The sequence below is a fragment of the Tasmannia lanceolata genome, unplaced genomic scaffold (genome assembly GCF_043159265.1).
Source record: "Tasmannia lanceolata isolate RefF3 unplaced genomic scaffold, GAP_Taslan_0.1 ptg000018l, whole genome shotgun sequence".
Lineage (NCBI taxonomy): Eukaryota > Viridiplantae > Streptophyta > Magnoliopsida > Canellales > Winteraceae > Tasmannia > Tasmannia lanceolata.
In genome coordinates this window covers 3,177,368-3,200,147 of record NW_027518695.1, presented here as the reverse complement: position 1 = coordinate 3,200,147, position 22,780 = coordinate 3,177,368, and the positions used below count along the sequence as shown (strand labels likewise).

Sequence of the window (22,780 nt, the reverse complement as noted above, 5' to 3'; positions counted from 1 at the left end):
AAAGGGGCGGGGGTATCATTTCCCAATAACTTCTTGTAATTTATATCAATATGTACGGTCCACGAGCAACTAATATATTAAAATACAGCTGAGGTATTATTTATAAATAAGATAATAATAAGGGAAATGTTATCAGCACTACTGTATTTTGATGAGGGCATTCCTCATTTTATTAAAAGTACGGTATGGCCCGCACCATAGGATGATCCAAACCGTCCACTAGATGGGCCACATCCTGAATAGGTTGTGCCCCAAAAATCATTTCCGTGGCTGATCCTAACCCTCCGAAAAATACAGCTGATAACATTTCCCTAATAATAATATTATTCATTTGATGGACATTTCGACGGTGCATATCATGTGCATGAACCACGTATATCATTCATTTCTTTCTTTATTTGATCGGTAAAAACATTTTAATTCGTAATCGCCATCAAAAGATGGGGTCAGATAGTATAGGAATTGAAACAAATCATCACGTATCACTAATAATAGGATGAGCTTCGGTGGTTCGATATAAGATTATAAATGTCATTATTAACATTTGATAATATAATCCTAAAGATATATTTTTAGCACTATACAAATGAAAACATGAACCTCTTTTCAACCATTTCCTAGCCCTTTTATTTTATTCCTAAAAGTAGCTGAATTTCCACCTCCTTTTATTTGTCTTTTCCTAACCAATCACCTTTTTAGTAGGGTGCAAGTAACTTGGGTCTCTTTTCCCTAGCCCACGCTCGATTTTACAGTGAAAGCTGAACCTGAATTCTAAAAATTCTATTGCAACCTCACTTTTTAGGACCCAAATTTTGCTTTTAATCTTAGATAGTAAAAGTGACTTTCTGCATAGTTACCTCTTCCTAAAAGATCATGCTCTTATCAATCAAAGAGAGTTTTGAGCGACTCGGTCCCGGTCTCATTACAAAGGACCAATGGGGGCACACTTGTAGCTGGTTTTTACATAAATGTTGCCAACATTTCAGCCAGGGTTTAAGATGAGAAAGAATGTTTTCCTTTTCAAATGGAAAGGCCATTCCACATTGGAAAGCCTTATGCAGAACCAATGTTGTTCCTCACTTTCCTTTTTACAGTAGTTCAAGTCACTTTTGTCCTCGTGTAATCAAACAATGTAAAAACATGAAATTTTGTTAAAAAAAAAAAATTCTTTTCCAAACTTTAAAAAAAAAAATTCCTTAATATTTAGAAAGACCTTCAGTTCATAACCATATTCCTCTAAATTAGTAATTAATCATATTCAACTCAACTCAACTCAACTCAACTATGCCTTTGTCCCAAACTAGTTGAGGTTGGCTAAATTAATCATATTATTTCTCACTAAAGAAAGAAATTTTTATTTTTATTTTTTTTTGTAATATTTTTCTCGGAATCCAAACATAGCCAAATTAGTACCACGTGACAAGTGGGGACTTGGGCTCCATAGTCCGATAAAGTCCTCTCTACCATCTTCCACCAATTTCTTACCGACCAAACAAGCCCTAATAAGCGTCGGTGGAATAATAAGTCGAATGAAGAAGACTCACGGTTGGGAAGGAATATCACGCCCCCAATTCCACGTTTGATCGCAACGTAGCGAAGACTGTCTGGTGGTAACTAGTAAAGTAAACAGATTTCTTTCTTTTCTCATGGTTTTTGGAAACTGACTACCGCAATCTATTCTCTCATCCTCTTCTATGGAACAGAGACAACGAGAAAAAGCTTTTCTTTAGATGACCATCCATGGAAGAAGAAGAAGAAGAAGAAGAAGAAACCGAGAAAACCCATCAAAACCAGGTTTTAACAGTGTTGGAAGCCCTGAAAGAAGCCTCCCAAAAGCTTCAAAACGAGCCCAAAAACACCACCAATTCTTACGCCATTAAAGCCCTCTTAGAACTCGAACCCGAATCAAACATATTCTATAATGATTCCAATCTTTGCACTCTCTCTCAACACCTCTCCCACCTCAAAACCCTCGTCCAAAACCTGCACAATTCAGAAGAAAACACTGGTATCCGATCCTACTTTCGCCGCCGGGCCATTGGTTGTGAAATCTCAAGTATTGCGGGCTTAATCGAGACTGAAATTCAGGCCTGGATTGATAGAGAGAAAGTTGAGAATCTCGTAAAAGCTCTCGCTAAAGGGGAGGATGAAGAAGAAAAGGTTAAGCTTCTAATTGAGTTAGAGAACAGGGTCTCGCAGGGTTTTGACAGGGAGTTACAAGAGGTGGTGTTGAAATCCAAGGTTTTCTCCGAGCTCGAATCGGTGCTCTGTAACCCAATTGCCTCGAAGCGGATCCGAGAGCGGTCCGCTTTCGTCATTGCGGGTCTGGTTCAATTCAATAAGAATGTGTTCGTGGGTGAGGTCTTGATGGGTCGGACTGTCCGGGCCGTGATTACCATGGGGTCCGCTTCATCCCTACAGGTATCATCAATCGATCAATTACTCGGATGTTAGATTTGGTGTTATTTAATCATTCATAGTTCAACACTCGCCTTCACCCGTGGCCCCTCTTTTTTTGGGTGCCATACAGGTGTCACAAACGGCACATTGGCTCCCTCTTTTGCGTTTGCAGGGATGTAAATGGACATGGACGTCTAATGTACCATCAATCCCAACTTTAACAGACATGATCTAGACATGTTACCGGATATAATAGACCTGGCAAGCTCGACCCGTGCCCGCAGGTCGACCCGACCCACCTGCAAATTTGCAGGCACGGGTCTGAGTTTTAGCGACCCGTCAAAACTAACCCGCGGGTGACCCAACCCGCAAAAAACGGGTCGGGTCGGGTCAACCTGCGGGCACCTGTGAAAAAGACAGGGGGTCATCACAACCGTTCATACTGTGTGTCCTACCATAAAAAGGTCAAAGTCCCACAAATTGCTCCAATCAAACAATCTCAATCCTTCAATAAAATCCAATCTTCTATTGTGTGTGGGCCCCAAATGGATTACGTAGAGATACTGAAAAAGGCACGCACTAATCAAACTATCTCAGATTCTCAATCCCTCCACAAACCCAATCTTTTCTTTTGATATTTTCATAGAATATAAATAGGTTGTGGCTGGCACCATAGGTTGATCCCAACCCTCCGATCTGAATGTTAGAGGGTTGATCACTTGATCCTAACCCTCTATAGATTAGAGGGTTAGGATCAACCTATTGAAATGATTTTTGGGGCACAACCTATTTAGGCTGTGGGCCATCTAATGGACGGTTTGGATCATCCCACGGTGCCGGCCATACCCTACTTTTAAGTTTTAACATTTTCCTAAATTAAAAAAATCGTTTGAATTTAACCACTGTTTGAATTTGCGGGTGACCCGCGGGTTGACCCGGCCCACCCGTTTGCCAGGTCTAGGATATATTGACACATTTCAGGATCCTATTATATGATCCAAAAAATTAACAAAAGCCCATGGGGAAGTCCTAAATCCTATTTTATTATACTATTTTACAAAAATACACTAATTTTTTTATCACTTTAAGGCCATGACTCGCAGCTAGGAATTTTTTACATGATAAATCAATGTTTCCAAGTGTTCACTTGCGTTCCCGGGAAAGCAAATCCCTGAAAAACAGCCTCTTTTTTCCTTGACAAGACAGAATTCTGGTGTTCACTTGCTTTCCTGATAAAGTAACAAGCCTATGTGGAAAATGTCAAATAATGACATGGAAATTGCCAAAAATGATGTGGAAATGTCTCTTTTCTCACTAGTGTGGGAAACCAAATCCCACTATTTTGGCCGGATTTGCTTTTCCGGAAAAACTAGTGATAAAAGGTGGGCAAGCAGTTTCTCGAGAAACCTTTTCCTGCACAGTTCCTGCGCACGTGAACAGACGCGGGAAACCTTTTCCTACACAGTTTTCCTGGATTTCTTTTCCTAATGCCACGTCAGATTCCCGGGAAACCTTTTCTTTTCCTTTCCCGGGAGAACAAGTGAGGCGTACTGCAGTGGGAAAAGGAGAGATTAGTCTCTTTTTGTTGTTTTTGTTCATTCTTGTTTTGGTGACCATGGCTGCTATTTTTAATGAAATCTCACCATTTAAAAAAAAAAAAAAAAACTTACCAGGAAAAAGTCAATCCTATTTTGAGTACAGTTTTTTGTTGCCTGTTTTTTAGTCACTACTCATCACTTGGAGGCACTAGTTTCCTGATTTTTAGCCAATTCACCCTTACCTCTACTTGGATACACCACTTGATACACCGATTTATCTTGAATAAAAATCCATAGCAGTCAAACGTGCCCTAAGTGGGCCATATGCATTTTTTGAGCCATATGCATTTCGGTGGTATTTCAGTAAATGGGCCATAGTCAAACGTGCCCTAAGTGGCATTTCGGTGGTATTTTAGTAAACATGAGCCATATGCATTTTTTTGATCTTTTTTTGAACGATTCCTACTTTATTAGTTTTTTTCATTAATGTCACACTATTCACTTCCTTTTTTGAACCACTGACCCTAAGTCCCTAGCCCACTGCGCTGCCCCCGCTCACACTCAGACTGGCCCTCTTCTGAGAATTTTGAAGGTTTGAAATGTAAGTAGGACCTACTAGGACACTCTGATGGACTGCTTGATTCGAAATGGATTGTGACGGATACACAAAAAGTAGCATCCGAATAACACCCCAAATCCAATCCGACAGATATATTTGAATGGACTGTGACTAGACGTAGGTGGATCCTATCCGAAGTTGATCCATTGAAATCCCTACCAAAAGCTTAACCCTTGTCCGTATAAGATTAGAACAAGTGATAGTGAGTGCCAAAAGGATTATTGGACTCAAATTTAAACGTAATTTTTAGTCCAACAATAGGTTTGGTTCTGACAATCGGTTGTCACAATCTTAGACGAATTGTTAGAGCTGGTGTTATCTAATCATTCATACTTCAACATGCTTCGTCGCTACAGGTACTCTGTTCTCTCATCAGATCGATCAAAAGCCCACTTGTAGATGAAATCCAATCCAACGGCGAGATACCCAAAATCATCAGCTTCTTAGATTCGGACGATATGGAAATTAGAATGGTAGCAATGGATTGCGTGGTCGAAATTGGTTATTTCGGGAGGAAAGAAGCGATTGAAGGGATGATCGAAGAGGGTCTAGTGAGGAAACTTGTGGAGATGCAGAGATCGAGAAATGGGGGGGATTTGATAGAGATGGGTCGGTTTGAGGAGAACGAAGATGAGGTTTTCATAGAGGGGGTTGAGATTGAGCCAAAGAGAAAGAAGAGCAAAGAGAGGAGATTTATTGAGAAGCATCCTTTTGCGAGCTGTGTTGCGAGGTTTGCAATACAGTTGGAAGTAGGAGAAGGGTTGAGGCAAAGAGAGAAGAGAGCTTTCAAGCAAGAGGTTTTGAGAAGAGTTAGAGAGGCCACAGTTTCGGATGCAGAGGCAGCTACCATTCTTGCAGAGGTGCTGTGGGGTTCTTCACCTTGAAATGAAAAAGAGTGAAGAAGTGTGATAATCTGTATTTAATGTGATATTATTAGGGTAATATGTAGTTATTAGATATTATTTTCATAAATTTTATTCATTAGTTATTTTGATTTTCTTTTGGAACCCACTTTGTGGGTTTTGTTTGCTTCTCATGTAGTCATGTAGATGGTTCTTAATGAAACTCGATTCCTTTTCATATTAATTGTTTGTTTCATCTAACTTTTTAATTAGGGATAATTACATTTACACCCCCTCTAGTTTCTTCGGGTATGGGCCCACATTATTTGGATGATCCAAAGCGTTCATTTGATGGATCCTGACATAGATAGGGTGTGCCCAAAAAATCAGCTCCATCGGATCATCCTAACCCTTCAATCTATGGACGAACCTTCAGCTGAGGGGGCAAACCTTAAACAAAACGAAAATAGAGGGGATGTTTTTGTCACTTTTTAAACTATAGGGGTTGAAGTGGATGTCTCAGAAACTAGAGGGGGTGTAAATGTAATTATCCCTTTTAATTATACATTTTTATGATAACCTTTACCAACTTTAGGAGGCACACCCACTATTGCAAGGACCCACCTTGTTCGACGATCCAAACCATTCATTTGTTGGGCCCAACCTAATCAGGCTTGGCAAGAAAAATTATCTCATAGGATGTACTTAACCCTCTAATATGTAGAGGTTTGTATATGAGGTCATAAGTGAATGATTTGGATATTCAAGAAAAATGCATGCATGATGCATCATGGCTCGAGAAAATTCATTGTGTCCCACCCATTCACTGGGCTAATTTCGAGTGACCCACTTAGTCCCGGTGGAGGTGAAATACACTTCTATATGGATGGCCATGAATCCTGACCATTTTGTTAATTATCCAGACCCGTGGTTAGTAAAACCTTGATCTTGATTTTTGCACGGCATAATCTCTTAGATGGAATGGGACTGGGACCAGTGTGGGTTGTCTCATGATGGTCTAGAAGATCAACGGTCTCATTTATGTCTCTATGTGGGACCCCAAAAATTGATCAACATGAGTGATCCTAAGTTCACGACTGTCGACCACAGGCTTGTGGAGGACGATTTAGGGGCCTTCCCTCATCTGATCAATTTAGTGTCAACATGGACAAATAGTAGGGCTGCAACTCGAGCCGGGTTTTACCCGACCCAACCCGAAAATAGCCTGGGTCGGGTTCAGGTTTCATGGGTTTCGGGTCGAGCCGGGTTCAGCATTCAAAAGCCCGCATGAATCTCGGGTCGAGCCGGGTTTGAAGGGGCCCGACCCGACCCGACCCGACCCAAGTTACATAAGTTATAGTATGTACATTTTTTTCTATTGTTAGTTAAAAGTTAAACGGATAATTACATTTACACCCCCTCTAGTTTCTGACACATCCACTTCCACCCATATAGTTTAAAACGTGACAAATACACCCTTGTAGTTTCAATTTGTTTAAGGTAGGCCCCCTCAGCTAAAGGTTCGTCCATAGATTGAAGGGTTAGGATGATCCGATGGAGCTGATTTTTTGGGCACACCCTATCTATGTCAGGACCCATCAAATGAACGCTTTGGATCATCCAAACAATGTGGGCCCACATTATTTGGATGATTTTTTGGTAGTGTTTGGATTCGAGTAGGGGCCCACATTATTTGGATGATCCAAAGCGTTCATTTGATGGGTCCTGACATAGATATGGTGTGTCCAAAAAATCAGCTCCATCGGATCATCCTAACCCTTCAATCTATGGACGAACCTTCAGCTGAGGGGGCAAACCTTAAACAAATTGAAACTACAGGGGTGTATTTGTCACGTTTTAAACTATAGGGGTGGAAGTGGATGTGTCAGAAACTAGAGGGAGTGTAAATGTAATTATCCCAAAGTTAAAAGTGAAAACCCACGCACCCACTGTTACTGTATGTGAGTGTAATTTCTGCTTCTATGAGTTGAGTTGATTCAAGTGTTTGATTGTAATTATAACATTGTTTGATTACAGCATTGTTTGATTCAAGTGTGATGTGAGTGAAATTACATCATTGTTTGATTCAAGTGTAATGTGAGTGTAATTTCTGCTTCTATGAGTAGAGTTGCCTTGCCAAACAAGAATTTTCCTTAAAAATTTGCGTCAACGTGAAAAAACCCGACCCGACCCGACCCGAGATTTATCATGGGTAGGGCCGGGTTTGGGAATCGTGGGTTTTCCGAAAAAAAACCCAACCCGACCCGACCCGAGATATTTCTCGGGTAGGGTTGGGTTCTCCAAAACCCGACCCGAGTTGCAGCCCTAACAAATAGTTCCACGTTTCCATGCCGGGTCACATCTCTCCCCAGAGGATGTGAGAACTCGGCCTCCCGACGGGCCCTGCTTTACATAATTTTTGTTGCATGCACTATTTTCTAGGGCTGCAACTTGAGCCGGGTAAAACCCGACCCGCATCGACCCGACCCGAAAATAGCCTGGGTCGGGTTGATGTTTCTTGGGTCTTGGGTCGAGCCGGGTTTAGATTAAAAAAGCCCGCATGAATCTCGGGTCGAGCCGGGTTTGAAGGGGCCCGACCCGACCCGACCCGAGATACTTTAAGTTTTATAATACGTAAAAGCAAAAAACGTAAAAGCAAAAACAGGGACTCTTTCCAAAAACGTATTGTACTTAAATTTTATAATACTCTCCCTAATCAGCAAAAGAAAATTAGTATTTAATCATCCCTTTATTTTCTTCTTTGATTATTTTAGTGCTAAACCAAAAACAGGGACTCTTTCATAAACGTATTATACTTAAGTTTTATAATACTCTCCCTAATCAGCAAAACAAAATTAGTATTTAATCATCCATTTATTTTCTTCTTTGATTATTTTAGTGCTAAACTTTTTAGCCTTCTGTTTCCCTTGTTATGTGCTCTGGGCGAGTCTGATTCTAAAGATACCTTTCATCTTTAGAATAGTTCTAAACAGTGGTTTCGTGGTTCTTATAGCCGGAGGCAGAGTTTCGTCCTCCTATGTCTGAAGTTGTCCAAGCATTGGTCCGATTAATGCAAAGGGCAAGCATAGTCAAAAGGCGTTCGAGTGATGAATTAAGGTTCTCATATAATATCCCGGATCATGAGGCGGCGGATATGTCCTTCTAAGTGTCCGAGGTTAAAGCTAAATGCCGTTCTTATGACTTCTTCCAATTTTGTATGCTTGCCTAATAATTGTTAGTTTGTCTGCTCTCACTGAGGACCAACTTGTTGAGGTAGTTCCTTGGACAGGCTCTATCTAAGAACTGTGTTTACAACATTGCTTTGTAGGTTCTTGCCAAACAAGAGTTTTCCTTAAAAAATTGCGTCAACGTGAAAAAACCCGACCCGACCCGAGATTTATCATGGGTAGGGCCGGGTTTGGGTCTCGTGGGTTTTCCGGAAAAAAACCCGACCCGACCCGACCCGAGATATTTCTCGGGTTGGGTTGGGTTCTTCAAAACCCGACCCGCCCGACCCGAGTTGCAGCCCTACTATTTTCCTTTCTAGAGAGCCCCACATTGGGGATTCGGACTCAATTATCTGTCATGGGTAGAATGCCTGTTGCATGAGAGACCAGCCACATAGGCTCACTTTACAACAGATTTTGTCATTATTCATGCGGTGGCTGGTCTCTCATGCAACAGATGTTCTGCAAAAATGCCTTTTGCGATGGAGCTTAGCAAATCCCAATATAGATGAACGGTCTTGATTTCCCAAAATTGATCCTTAGGAATGATCCCAACATACAAATCCTTTATAATTTTTGTGTGGCTTGTAAATTGACAATTAAAATAGGAAAAAAAGAAAGAAAAAAGCATCCGCTCCCAGATTTGGATGTAGTGGAAGAGTGCAGTAAAAGGGTGGTCTCCCACAGCAACCCTGTTTAGAAGTGAAGGAAAATGCTAAAAATGAAGTGGCTGTTACACTCCTTCCTAGAAGACACTTGTTGGGCCCCAATTCTGTCTCTTCCACATGATGTGATCCGTGAATCCAAACAGAAACCCTAGGTCCGTAGAGAAATATAGCATCCAAATACAAAGAACTGATGTATAGCTCATGATCTACAAGATCAACGGTCCTGATTTCCCAAAATTGATCTTAGGATTGATCCCAACTTACAAATTCTTTATAATTTTTTTGTGGCTTATAAATTGACTAGTAAGGCAACCCGCAGGAAGGAAAAATACTCCACGTCCCATAATTGTAGGGACTGGATTAATAATAGTAAAAGAAGCACACCTTTCCTTCAATATCCCAATAACCATGGCAGATACCAATCTGCCCAAACCTCCACCAGTCACTAATCTATGAAGAAGTGAGACGTTTCTCAAACTCCAAATTATGATCTAGTACTCTCGGCCCATGCTACCTATGGGGGGGTTAAAGTGGTCTGCCCCATCCTACAAAAATATGTTAGAAGGAAAACAATTTTCGCCTACCCAAGAACAGAGGAAGAACAGAGGAAGAAGAAGAAGAAGAAGGGAAGAAATAAATAGAAATTAATGGGCATTTTGTTATGGCGGGTAAACTGGTTTTGAAAAGGAAACCGATTTAGGCATATATCCTACACGATTTGTAATTGAGAATTAATAGGAGACAATTGCCTTATCCTTTCAATAAATCCCTTAATTAAAGATATGGCAAAATGGACAGTTGGCAGAAAACCAAGTCGTAGTGGCACATGAATGGCAATAAATCCGACCACCAACTTAAAAAGAGAAAATGAATTTTTAGGGTTAAATTTAAGGTTAGCAATAAAACCGATTGAGTATTGAAACTGATTTAGTGGGAAACTGGATTTTGTGGGATAAATTTTATCTTAGTGGCTAATTTAGTGGTGCAAAACCGTTTTAGTAGTGGGCGTTTTTGTGGGGAGGAAAAACTTTTCCAAAAACCGTTTTTCTTGGAAAGCGAATGACACTTGGAAAGTTAGCTGCTCAGTATATACTAGTATGCAACTAATGGGCCCCCATCACATGGGTACAGGAGCTGTAAAATGGTGGGCCCATGCTATGCATGGGTTTAAAGTGGTGATACCCAAACAATAAAAAATGATGTGCAAAATGTGGGCCCCATCCAATGGAGAAGCCCATGTCAAATGGCAGGCCAATGCCATGCATCGATAGGCCCGGGGGTGACCCGTGCTATGCATGGGTCTAAAGTGGTGAGACCCAAACTATTAAAAATAATGTGCAAGAGGTGGGCCCCATCCAACCAATAAGCCCATGTCAAATGGTAGGCGGGTCCACTCGTGCTATGCATGGGCTTAAAGTGGCGAGGCCCATTAGGATGACATGCACATCCCACATGTTAGAAAAAGTACCATGTTTTCATCAATTGTTTGCAAGGTACCCCAATCCGTAATTAAAATAACTGGATAAAGTTAGTATTTTGCAAAGCGCCCAAATGCGTAGTATTCAAAAATAGCCGCAATTGTTGACTTCTGCGGGGGAAATCATTTCTGGGAAAAACTTTTGCCCGGGAAACATGAAGGCCATTTTGGATGGAAAATACTCTACGGGAAACCTTTTCCTGAAAAATCCAAAATTTTTCCTGAAAAAGACGAATGACAAAATGGAAAGCTAGCTGCATAGTATATAGATAGATAGATAGATTATAGATAACTAAAATAGAAAAAAAAGCATCTTCCCCGGACTTGGATGTAGTGGAAGGGAGGTCTACCCTAGCAAGTAGCAACCGTGTTTTTAAAGCGTATGAAAATGCTAAAATGAAGTGGTTGTTGCTCTCCTTCCTAAAAGACAGTTATTGGGGTCTCAATTCTGCTTATTCTACATGATCTGATCCATTGATCCAAACCTAAACTGTAAGTTGGTTGATAACACATGGATCGGAATGATCATAGGCCTTGACCTACGAATCTTTATCTTATACAAGGAATGATAGATGCAAGGGCCCTCTATTATGTTGCCTAACGCGTTCCATCAGCTCTGGAGCTTTTGGCGTATCAGTAAGGTACCTAACATTCTCTTTATGCAAGGGCCAGAGGAGGGCCCTTGAATAGCTTTCTTTAGCCCTTGCATGAAGAGAGCCCTTGTGTCTATCATTACTCATCTTATACATGCAATCACAGTTTTGGGTGGGAAATCAACAGTCTTGACGGACGGCTTTGTTTGCCCCTTACAGTTCTCGTCTTCTCTCTTGATGGCGAATCTTGATTGACACTAGGAACCGATTCGGAAAAAAGAAAAAAAAAAATAGAAGCATGGCATGAGATTCGCGGCGGAAGAATTTCCCATGCTGCATGTGGTGGCCTAAAAGTTGGCTTTTACTTTTGATCGCGAAAGTACGGAAAAGACTAAGGTCCCAAGCTCTTTCGGACACATCTACACAGAAATCTTAGACACGTGGGGCCCACCGCTACCCAATTAGAAATGATTGCCAATGGGGAACACCAAAATACAAGAATTGTACACGGGGGACACAATTTTGAAAAATTGTTAAAGAGTGTTGATAACCCCTGTTTGAGAATTTGATAACCCCTATTTAGAGACCTGATAACCTCCATTTCGTCCCTCTAACAATTTTTCAAAATTGTGTCCCCCGTTCATAATTCTTGTATTTTGGTGTCCCCCATTGGCAATTTTTCTTTAGAATAAAGGCTAAAGCCCTTCTTCGTCCCGAGACCACATTCAGGGCGGTCAAAATTCCCCGGTGAAAATACCCTTCCTGGCCAGATTATCTCTCCTCCTATTAAATGCTTCTGTATTCGAATAAAATAACGTCAGAATCTCTTGAGCTGGTTCAGTTATTAAAGACGAAAATCTCTATTCTCTTCTCTTTCATAGTTCTTCCTCCATGGCCACCGAACCAGACGAAGAATCTTCCCTTCTAAACGAACCTCTCCTCGATCAAGATCATGAAAATCAGCACCAGAATAGATTACTGCTCCGTAGATCTGCTTCTAACACCACTTCTCAGATCGCGATAATCGGCGCTAATGTCTGCTCTATCGAGAGCTTGGATTACGAGTAGGGTTTCTAGATCTCCAATTTTCTTTCCTTTTTTCTCACTCTACTTTCCTGAATCTGATTTTTTAGATCTCTGCATAATGAGCTCTTTGTTCTGATCTGCAGAATACCGGAAAATGATTTCTTCAATCAGGATTGGCGATCTCGCGACAGAAATCAGATATTTCAGTACATCTTCATGAAATGGAGTTTTTGCTTCCTCGTAGGAATCATCGCTGGCCTCATCGGATTCTTGAATAATCTTTCTATTGAGAACATTGCCGGTATCAAGTTCGTCATAACCTCCAATATGATGCTAGCAAAGAAGTGAGATTTTTTTTTTATTTTTTTTTTATGAAATTATGAGAATTTTTTTGATTAATTCTGTTTTTTTTTTTTTTTTGCTTACTGTGAAAAAGTAAAATTGATGAAATTTTAAATATCTCCTCTAGGTATGGACACGCGTTTGGTGTTTTCGCAGTTTCAAACTTTGTTCTTACTCTGTTTTCTTCAATCATCACTGCGTATATAGCGCCTGAGGCAGCTGGCTCGGGTATTCCAGAAGTCAAGGCTTATTTGAATGGTGTGGATGCTCCGAGAATCTTTGCGTTACGGACTCTGATTGTAAAAGTAAGGTTTTCAATGCGTTGAAGCTTCTTCTAAATTGGAATGATTCTCTTGTTCTTGATTATTTATGTTGAATTGAGTGGCAGGAATTTTTACTGGGGATGTTCTGTTGAAAAATATGAATACAAAATAATGCAATTGAAAGCTGATCGGAAGAAGTCTTCTTCTTCTTATTTCTCAAATTTGTAACAAAAGGAACTGATCATTTCCCATCAATAAATATGTATATGTTTTCTACAATTTATCTATCTATCTATATGTGTGTGTTGTATATGTAGTTCTATGTATTTATGCAAGTAATTCAGTATATATCTGGTTAGGTGCTATTTTCTGTACACAATCTTAAGTAATAGTCTCCAAATTTAAATTCATTCTTTTTCCTTTTTAGAACAGCTTGTGGTTGTTTGTCTGTAATTTTTTTTTTTTAAAGTTTAGTAGTGCATGTGGGTGTTCCTTAGCATGAACAACTGTCCTTGAATACCTATGTGCATTTTGATTAGACATCACAAGATTGTTTTTCATAGGTGATCTATTTCCTATTTGGGCTTGTTGATGGTAGTCGTCCACAGCAAGCCATCCTCGAGTTCTTCATTTACTATGTTTCCTTATTTCCTTTACACATATGTGTGCAAAATGCTCTTTTCTGCAATTGAGGATCACAATGTGCTAAAGGAATCATTATTCGGTTATCCTTTTGAGGAGGAAAAAAAATGGTCCAGGTTTTGAAAAAGGAAAGTGCCTCATCTATATGTTGACTCTGTCACAGATTATTGGTAGCATTGGTGTTGTATCGGCATCTCTAAATGTGGGCAAGGCAGGCCCTATGGTACATTCTGGTGCATGTGTTGCAGCACTACTGGGCCAGGGTGGGTCCAAAAGATATGGTATAACTTGGAGATGGCTACAGTATTTCAAAAATGACAGAGATAAGCGTGATCTTGTTACCTGTGGATCAGCTGCTGGAATTGCTGCCGCATTCCGTGCACCAGTTGGTGGTGTTCTATTTGCTCTCGAAGAATTATCGTCATGGTATGATATCTGCTTTTGAACTTGCATATTCCATTTATGTTGTTTGATGAGTCCATTTTTCAAACTAGGGTTATGAAGGGGCCTTTCTTTTTCTCTCTTTGGTTGATTATTCAAGCTTTAATTAGACAAACCAGTAAATGATTCAGATTACTAAGGCAATGAGCACTAAGATAAACAAGCAAATAGAAATATCTTCTTTTTTGTTCCACCATAAAAAAAAGGGCGGCCCCGTGCACAAGGCTCCCGCCAATGCGGGGTCTTGGGAGGGCTAGATGTACGCACCCTTACCCCTGCTTTGCAGAGAGGCTGTTTCCGTGACTCGAACCCATGACCACCAAGTCACAATGGAGCAACCTTACCGTTGCGCCAAGGCTCGCCATCTAGCGTGAAATTTTCTACCTCCTCTTTAAATGTTTTTCTCTTTAAAACGCAGCAGTGACAGAATTCGCAAAGTTGACAAACTAGTAGGATGAATCTAGGGTTTGGAAGTAGATGAGAGTAGAAGAGAAAAATGAAGAGAAAGGAAAAACATGTGAATAGTTGTCTCATGTCCCCTTGTTTATTTTATTAGGACTATCAATAATAATTAAAAGATATGTGTACCCCTAATTCTCACTTAGCAGATGCTAATGAGGCAGAAGTCCGTGCCATTCATCAAGGAATTAAGTTGCTCCTCAATGTAGACTTGAATAAGGGGACCGAAACCAGGATTTGGCGAAATTAGAAATTTCGCCATTTACCAAATTTTGAAATTTCGGATTTCGATCCGAAATTTCGAGAAAATGCCTTCTTTATTTTTTTTTAAAAAGCGTTACAAAATTTCGGCCGAAATTCCGGAATTTCGGACGTGAGTACGAAATTCCGGTTTTTCGGAAGTCCGAAACCGGTACCGAATTCGAAATTTTAAACCTTGATCCCAAGTCCTTTAACTTGCCCGGATACTTAATCTCAAATTCCTTCCCCAGATAAATCTTGAGCTTTTGAATGTCCTTCTCATCATCTTTAGTTACAACATATCATCTGCATAAACAATGATGGTCACTGTCCCTCTATGGGATCGCTTAATAAATAGAGTATGATCTGTTTAACTCTGTAATTAGCCAATCCTTTTCATAGCATTGATAAAGTGCATAAACCATGCTCTTGACAACTGTTCTAGAACATAATATGTCTTCTGTAGCTTGAAAACCTTTCCATTCACTTCTAGGAACTTGAAAACTTGGAGGTACTTGCTTGTAAACTAACTTCCTCTACTAAATTCCCATGAAGAAAGGCATTTTTCACACCCAACTGATGAAGAGGCCAAGACTGATTTGCTAGAACAAATAATAGAACTCACATCGAATTCATCTTTTCCATTGGTGAAAACGTCTCCTGATATATATTTAATATCATATGTCTAGGTGTTACCCTTGGCAACCAACCGAGCCTTGTACCGTTCCACTGACCCATCTGTATACCCATTTACATCCAACTGGTTGCTTGCTTCTAAGAAGGTCCGCCAATTCTCATGTTCCGTTCTTCTCTAAATCTTTCATTTCTTCACACGTGACTTCTTTCCACTGAGGTTGAAGCAATGCATCTGAAACACTACAGGGTAAAGAGACAGAGGAAATAGAAGTTGGAGGGATTGAGCCTCTAGCACAATGGTCAAAGGCTTTGTTCTCCAACCTGGAGGCTGGATGTCAGAGGTTCAATCCCAACTTACCTACCAAAAAAAAGGAATAGAAATTAGAAAAGAACGAAACGAGAGAGATAACGACGCCATTAAAAAAATGAAGAGATAATGAGTGATACAAAATAAAATCTGCAATGGGATGTTCTGCGCAGTTGTGTTTCCCTTTACGGATGACAATAAGCAGACAAAGATCATTAGTGGTATCAATGATAAGAACACGATTTGAAACATGAGATGGGGATTATAAGCTAGTACCAGCATTCAGGGTAGGATTATCATGGGGTGGTTGTTCCCCCATTGGCTTCCTCTGTATATAGACTTTTAACTCCTTAGCTGATTGACTTGTGTCTTGTAAAGTAGTCGTACCACTAGAGTCAAAGACATGGTGGCACATGAAGATGAAGAAAAACAAGAGCAGTCCTCTCTTCACTAACAGCCCCCCTTGAAGAGAGGTACCATGAGAAGCAAATGGAAGAATTCATGAAAAGTAACATCCAGGGGTACAAGACGCCACTGCAAAGCAGGATGATAGCACTGATACCCCTTCTAAGAAGCTGAATAACCAAAGAAATTTGAGAGCTTTAAGATTAAGTTTAATACAAGAATCCCTTTAAATGCGGACAAAACAAACACATCAAAAAACATAGGGGTAAATAGAGAACAATGCTCAATCAAGTGTAAGTAACTCAACTGGAGATTTAAAAGCAAGAACACAAGAGGCATAGTTGTCAAACTCTTAGAAGGGGTTGAAATTAAAAAATCGAGTCACGGGTTGACAACTATGGCATGAGGGCATATAATTGCGGAGAAAGAAAGTTGTAAAAACATAATTGCCCGCAAATCTGACAAATCAACCCCAAATAATCTTCTAAAAGGCAATTAGAGCATGACCTCTTCACCAGTAATCTCAAACAATGTTAAGCAAGGTTTCAAATTTCGATTTCAGTTGGTATGGGAATGGAAACATTTTGGTTTCGGTGCAAATTTTTATGGAAATCTTCTAAAATCATAGGAACATATGAAAACATATGCAAATGATGAAATTTTAAGATGAAACTTTAGAAAATGCTAGAATAAGCACAAATACATACTTAGAAACCATCGCATAAGCAAGAAAGCCTTCCATAATGGCTTAATCACATCAAACACCTAGTGACATGCGTTGTCGCAAATGTCTAGAACAGTAAAGTCAATAAAGAAGTACAATGTAATGAATTATAAGAAAGTACAATGATCAGTCTCCCCTCCAAGGACTGGACTTTATGTCAATAACACATAGAGCTATGAGGTATTGTTAGTCCCATGCTGATCTGACATCCCATACATAAGACACAGTTACTTTGTTGTGTAGTTCAATGATGTTGCCTACCAAATATCATTCTCTACTTTAATGAAAAGGAATGAAGTGAAATGCAAATCATAACATCTTTCTATTTTTTTTGTCGTTCCGACCATTTCGGCCTAATTTTCAGAATTTCAACTAGAAATAATGACGTGGAAGGAATTCATTGAGATTTCGTTTTGGTGGGGATGGAAACGGAAACATTTCTGTCTTTTTGGGGAAATTTAAAACTGCGATGTTAAGAACCTTGTCTCAAATGTGATCCAAACTTCATGGGACTAGAACCAATAGATTCCCTGCCAAAAATGACCAACCAGGTCCCAATCCATGCTAGCAAAATCTCTTCAAATCATCTCCATCACCTGATTTTGTTTCTATTATATTTTTTCCATGCTGAAATCAACCGGCTTAAACAAACTTCAAATGGCTCTAAAAAATATCTTCACCAGAAATCATCTTAAATCATGACACATACACAATGATTGGTAAAGCCCTCATCCTACTTTGGTCACAATGATCGTACGACTGCTGACACCAGCAACACCCTATTGATATTCTAAATATCTTCAATCAGTCTTTTGATGATGCGCGTTGTCGATCAATGCCTCTAATAGAAACTAGTAGTATGAATCTAGTGTTTGGAAGAAGAGAAGATGTAAGAGAAAAGAAAAGAAAGGAATAAACGTGCATTGTTGTCTTACACTATATTGCTAGAGTGAGAAGCGAGTGCGAGAAGCGATGCGGGAAGCAAGGGGCTTAGAAAGGAGAAAATGCGGGAAACTAAAACCTCTAAAGAAAGTAAATAGAATGTGTGGCAAGTACCATTCAAAGTCAACATAAAGCATGTAATAAGCCTCATTGGAAGCGAAAAAGAAATATATATATATATATATATATATATATATATGAGAAAACGGTTTCTACACACAAGTGTAGATAAGTTATCTACACACTAGTTTAAAATACAGTGGAGGCCCACATTGTTTGGGTGATCCAAACCATTCATTTGATTGGCCCTCACATAGATAGGGTGTCCACAAAAAATCAGCTCCATAGGATCATCCTAACCCTTCGAACCGTGGAGGCAAAAAATGGACAGATTTGTGAAGGTTTATACACGTCCATTTTACCTCCACAAATCGTAGGGTTGGGATGATCCTATGAAGCTGATTTTTTGTGGGCACCCTATCTATGTGAAGCCCAATCAAATGAATGGTTTGGATCACCCAAACAATATGCCCTCCACCGTGTTTTAAGCTAGTGTGTAGATAACTTATCTACACTTGTGTGCAGAAACCGTTCTCTCTCTCTCTCTCTCTCTCTCTCTGTATATATATATATATATATATATATATATATATATATATATATATATATATGAGGAAAGTGTTTCTACTCGGCCGAGTAGAAAAGCTTATCTACTCCTCCCTTTAAAAAGTACAGTGGGCCCACACATTGTGGATGATCCAAAGCATTCATTTGATAGGTCTTATCATAGATAGGGTGTGCCCAAAAAATCAGCACCAAAGGGTCATCCTAGCCCTTCGTTTTGTTGGGCCTTGTAGAAACAAAATGGACGCATCTTACGCATCTTACACAGTGCGTCCATTTTGTTTCTACAAGGCCCAACAAAACGAAGGGCTAGGATGACCCTTTGGTGCTGATTTTTTGGGCACACCCTATCTATGATAAGACCTATCAAATGAATGCTTTGGATCATCCACAATGTGTGGGCCCACTGTACTTTTTAAAGGGAGGAGTAGATAAGCTTTTCTACTCGGCCGAGTAGAAACACTTTCCTCATATATATATATATATATATATATATATATATATATATATATATATATATATAAAGAGTAGAACTATAATAGGTTAGAGAGAGGGATAACATTGAGTTTTTGGGAAAAGATCCACATGAGTTTCAAGATGAGTCATTAAATGTTAAATGCACTAGTTTTTTTAATATGCTCATTCAGCATTATCAAAAGGAGAAAATGCTCTTTTAGGAAGAAATAATGACTTAAATAGGAATCTTACTCTTAATTAAAAGGAAACACGTAGGATGCGTGTGAGAAGCGCGCTTCCTCTATATTTGGGAAGTGAGAAGAACTTAGCTTCGAAGCGAGCTTTCGGGGAAGCGGACTTCTCATCCAACTAGGAAGTTTCCAGTAACTATGGTCTTACGTTCCATTGCTCATTTTACTAGGGCAATCCAATAATAATGAAAAGACAAGTATACCATCAGCTGCCTGAGAAATAACTCAAAATGCCCAATTCACATAGCAAAAAAGAATTACCTCTACATCTCAACATGTAGCTCTTTTGATGTTTAATTACTTGGATAGAGCACTATTCCATAGAGGCTGAGTGCCAAGGAGTTGCTTCCACTGTCTATGATTGAATCCCTTGCAACCATGAATTTCTAAAGTCTGAAGACTCTGAACATCTCTTTGCAGTAATTTCTTAATGTTGATTCCTAGAATCTGTTCGGCAGGTGGAGGAGTACCCTTCTCTGGAGAGCGTTCTTCACAACCGCTATAGTTGCTGTTGTGCTTCGAGCATTTATTGATCTTTGTAATAGTGGAAAGTGTGGCTTATTTGGAAGAGGTGGGCTGATAATGTTTGACGTGGCACCCTCAGCAAATTTTATTTATCACCTCACTGACTTACCCCCAGTGATTGCTCTTGGAGTTATTGGGGGAATATTAGGGAGTTTCTACAATTTTCTTCTGGTTAAGGTTCTCCGAGTTTACAGCCTTATTTATGAGTAAGTGTTGATTCCTCCTTGCACTCAGTGAATCTTGAATTAAAATGTAGACAGAATATTGAACTCATTATCCTTGTCAATTCCTTGTTGTTTCAGGAAAGGCATTGCCTATAAATTGCTTCTTGCATGCTCGGTTTCAATATTCACATCCTGTTGCTTATTTGGGTTACCATGGTTTGCACCATGCAAACCTTGCCCAATTGAGGCATCAGAAATTTGCCCAACAATTGGCAGGTCTGGTAATTTCAAGAAGTTTCAATGCCCTCCTGGTCACTACAATGATCTTGCCAGCCTATTTTTCAACACAAATGATGACGCAATTAGAAACCTTTTCAGTGCTGGCACGGAATCTGAGTTCCATCCTCTATCAATCGTTATTTTCTTTTCCACCACCTATTTTCTTGGCATATTCAGTTCTGGCATTGTGGCTCCTTGTGGTCTGTTCGTGCCTATTATCCTTACAGGCGCAACTTATGGGCGCTTTGTTGGATACCTGATGGGTTCACACACCAATCTTAACCATGGTCTCTATGCTGTTCTTGGGTCAGCTTCCTTGCTGGGTGGATCGATGAGGAATACTGTGTCCCTATGTGTTATTTTGCTGGAACTGACTAACAACTTACTACTGCTGCCTCTGATTATGCTGGTTCTGCTCATATCCAAAACGGTAGGTGACTCTTTCGGTGGCAATATCTATGATCTGCTTGTGAAACTAAAGGGACTTCCGTATCTAGAAGCCCATGCAGAGCCATACATGAGGCAATTGATGGTCAGTGATGTCATCACGGGCCCATTGCAGTTCTTTAACGGTATAGAGAAGGTGGGTAATATAGTGCACGTCCTTAAAACTACTGGGCATCATGGGTTCCCTGTGATTGATGATGCTCCACTTTCAGATTCGCCTCTGCTTTCTGGCCTAATCCTTCGGGCCCACCTTCTTGTATTGCTGAAGAAGAAAGATTTCTCCCCTACTCGCACGCCTACACTCATTAATGCTGCAAAGCAATTACGGGCTGATGATTTTGCGAAACCCGGTACAGGAAGAGGTGACAGGATAGAAGATATAGAATTGAGTGCTGAAGAGATGGAAATGTTCATTGATTTGCACCCGTTTACAAACACTTCACCTTACACTGTCTTTGAGACAATGTCACTAGCCAAAGCTCTTCTACTTTTCCGAGAAGTCGGCCTCAGGCACCTGTTGGTGGTTCCAAAGTCTTCTAGTGTAAGAGACCTCGCCTCATTTATTATAACTGCTGTTATTACCATCCATTATGATCCGTCCATACTAATAGGTTTACCTACTTGTGATCTACTGCAGAGAGCACCTGTAGTTGGCATATTAACGAGGCATGATTTTATGCCTGAGCATATATTGGGGCTGCATCCTTCCCTAAAGAGGAGTAGATGGAAGAGATTGCGTTTTCGGAACTTCAATTTCTTTAAATTATTTTGAGCTTCTCAAATAGTCCTAGGACATCTTTCATACCATGTATAAAATCCTAATGAGCTGCTGCATAAGGTATGGATTTTTTAACTTTAATACCATTCCTTTTCTATTCCTTTCCAGTTTTTTTTAAGATGGAGACCACAGGTGGGCGAGCTTGTTGCATCTGAAAATTTCTTTATAAGTAGTGTGATCTGGGAGAGGAGCAGCTCCCAAACGTCTAGCTTTCTCTGCACAGATCCCGCTAGCCAATTGCTAACCATATGATGAGATTAGATATAATACCATCTTGTGTCCCAGTGAGGTACTCGGCCTTTTTTTTATCTCTCACACTCCCATTTCATCTGGATATCATCCATTCTAAATAAATAAATAATAATAATAATAATAAGAGCAACGATAGATGCGAGGGCTCTTTTCATGCGAGGGCTAAAGAAGGGCCTTTGAATAGATCCACGTCATTAAGTGCCACAAATTTCATGCAAGGGCTAAAGAAGGGGCCTTGCATCTATCATTCCTCTAATAATAATAAGGTTGGCTTATAATTTATTCTAAGCAAATAATCTCCTGTTTTCACATGGCATCCACCAGATTCTGAAACCTTTACCATTTGGGACATGGAATGTAACTTGGGCTTTGAGCGATGATACTCAATTTTAGGCTTCCGTGAAGACTTGGACCATATTTGGCCACCATGAATAAATATTCCATGGAATATTTGTGTGGCCAATAGTGTGAGACAGGTGTGGCTTGGACAGACTTCCAAACGGCGGAGTGAGGGGAGCATGAAGAAGTCTAGACGGAAGGGAGGCCTTGCAAAAAAGAGGTGAAAAGGCCCTCCTATTGGCTACACATCACCATCATCCCTTTCACCTCTTTTTTGCAAGGGCTCCCTTCAGTCTAGAATTTCTCTTTGTTTTTTAATGGTATAAATAAGTATATTTTTAAGGCTCAGGCCTTGTGGACGATAAATGAGAATGATAACACAAAGGCAACTTGCTGATTGATGCGAAAGTGAAAGTGAACAAGGCAAGACAACCTCAATTAAGTGTGACTAACTTAATTGCGACCGAGGCTAAACTTCGTCTTTTAAGTGTTAATAACGAAATGGCATATGTCATGTTCTTCAACAATTCTTATTCTCTGTTTCTTAGACCGTGATATGGGTGGAAGAGAATCGCTTGGAGTGACTCTGCTTTGCTTCTCAGAGTCGGATTTAAACAACAGGCCATAAATCTCTAATTATACGAGAAGCATTAAAAACAAATTAAATGACATCTATATTGGGAAAACATTGTGGCCCTGGACAAGCCCCAAGTTACTTAAAACCTTAAAAATATAAATTTTTTTGGAGGAAAGTGTTCCTAAGCTATAGCTCAAAAACACATGTGGCCCCATATTTTTTGAGGATCCAAAGCACTCATTTGGAAGGCCCTTTGATACGGTGCCGTCATCCATTCCCACTTCATCCGAAGTTCCC

At 39.9% G+C, this 22,780-nt stretch overlaps 2 protein-coding genes across 4 annotated transcripts; both read left to right on the top strand.

The window, feature by feature from the left end:
- Positions 1-1,464: 1,464 nt before the first annotated feature.
- Positions 1,465-5,643, top strand: LOC143851134 (uncharacterized). 3 transcript variants are annotated; one of them, XM_077360462.1, is made up of 3 exons: positions 1,465-1,607; positions 1,704-2,421; positions 4,914-5,643. In XM_077360462.1, exons 2-3 carry the CDS (start codon positions 1,741-1,743, stop codon positions 5,439-5,441), a joined length of 1,209 nt encoding a protein of 402 aa, XP_077216577.1. In that variant the 5' UTR covers positions 1,465-1,607; positions 1,704-1,740; the 3' UTR covers positions 5,442-5,643. The 3 variants fall into 3 exon arrangements, with proteins under 3 accessions (XP_077216577.1, XP_077216576.1, XP_077216578.1); XM_077360463.1 differs by having other exon boundaries at positions 1,496-1,610; XM_077360461.1 differs by having other exon boundaries at positions 1,478-2,421.
- A 6,431-nt stretch (positions 5,644-12,074) lies between these two features.
- Positions 12,075-21,415, top strand: LOC143851323 (putative chloride channel-like protein CLC-g). The gene is made up of 7 exons (XM_077360710.1): positions 12,075-12,428; positions 12,534-12,734; positions 12,860-13,037; positions 13,801-14,063; positions 19,581-19,853; positions 19,950-21,078; positions 21,175-21,415. Exons 1-7 carry the CDS (start codon positions 12,256-12,258, stop codon positions 21,307-21,309), a joined length of 2,352 nt encoding a protein of 783 aa, XP_077216825.1. The 5' UTR covers positions 12,075-12,255; the 3' UTR covers positions 21,310-21,415.
- Positions 21,416-22,780: the final 1,365 nt, after the last annotated feature.

Excerpts from the sequence above, each read along its gene's own strand:
- LOC143851134 (XM_077360462.1), top strand. The coding sequence starts at position 1,741 with ATGGAAGAAGAAGAAGAAGAAGAAGAAGAAACCGAGAAAACCCATCAA. Across the intron at positions 2,422-4,913 it reads GGTCCGCTTCATCCCTACAG|GTACTCTGTTCTCTCATCAG; the intron begins GTATCATCAATC and ends TCGTCGCTACAG.
- LOC143851323 (XM_077360710.1), top strand. The coding sequence starts at position 12,256 with ATGGCCACCGAACCAGACGAAGAATCTTCCCTTCTAAACGAACCTCTC. Across the intron at positions 12,429-12,533 it reads ATCGAGAGCTTGGATTACGA|AATACCGGAAAATGATTTCT; the intron begins GTAGGGTTTCTA and ends TCTGATCTGCAG. Across the intron at positions 19,854-19,949 it reads GTTTACAGCCTTATTTATGA|GAAAGGCATTGCCTATAAAT; the intron begins GTAAGTGTTGAT and ends TTGTTGTTTCAG.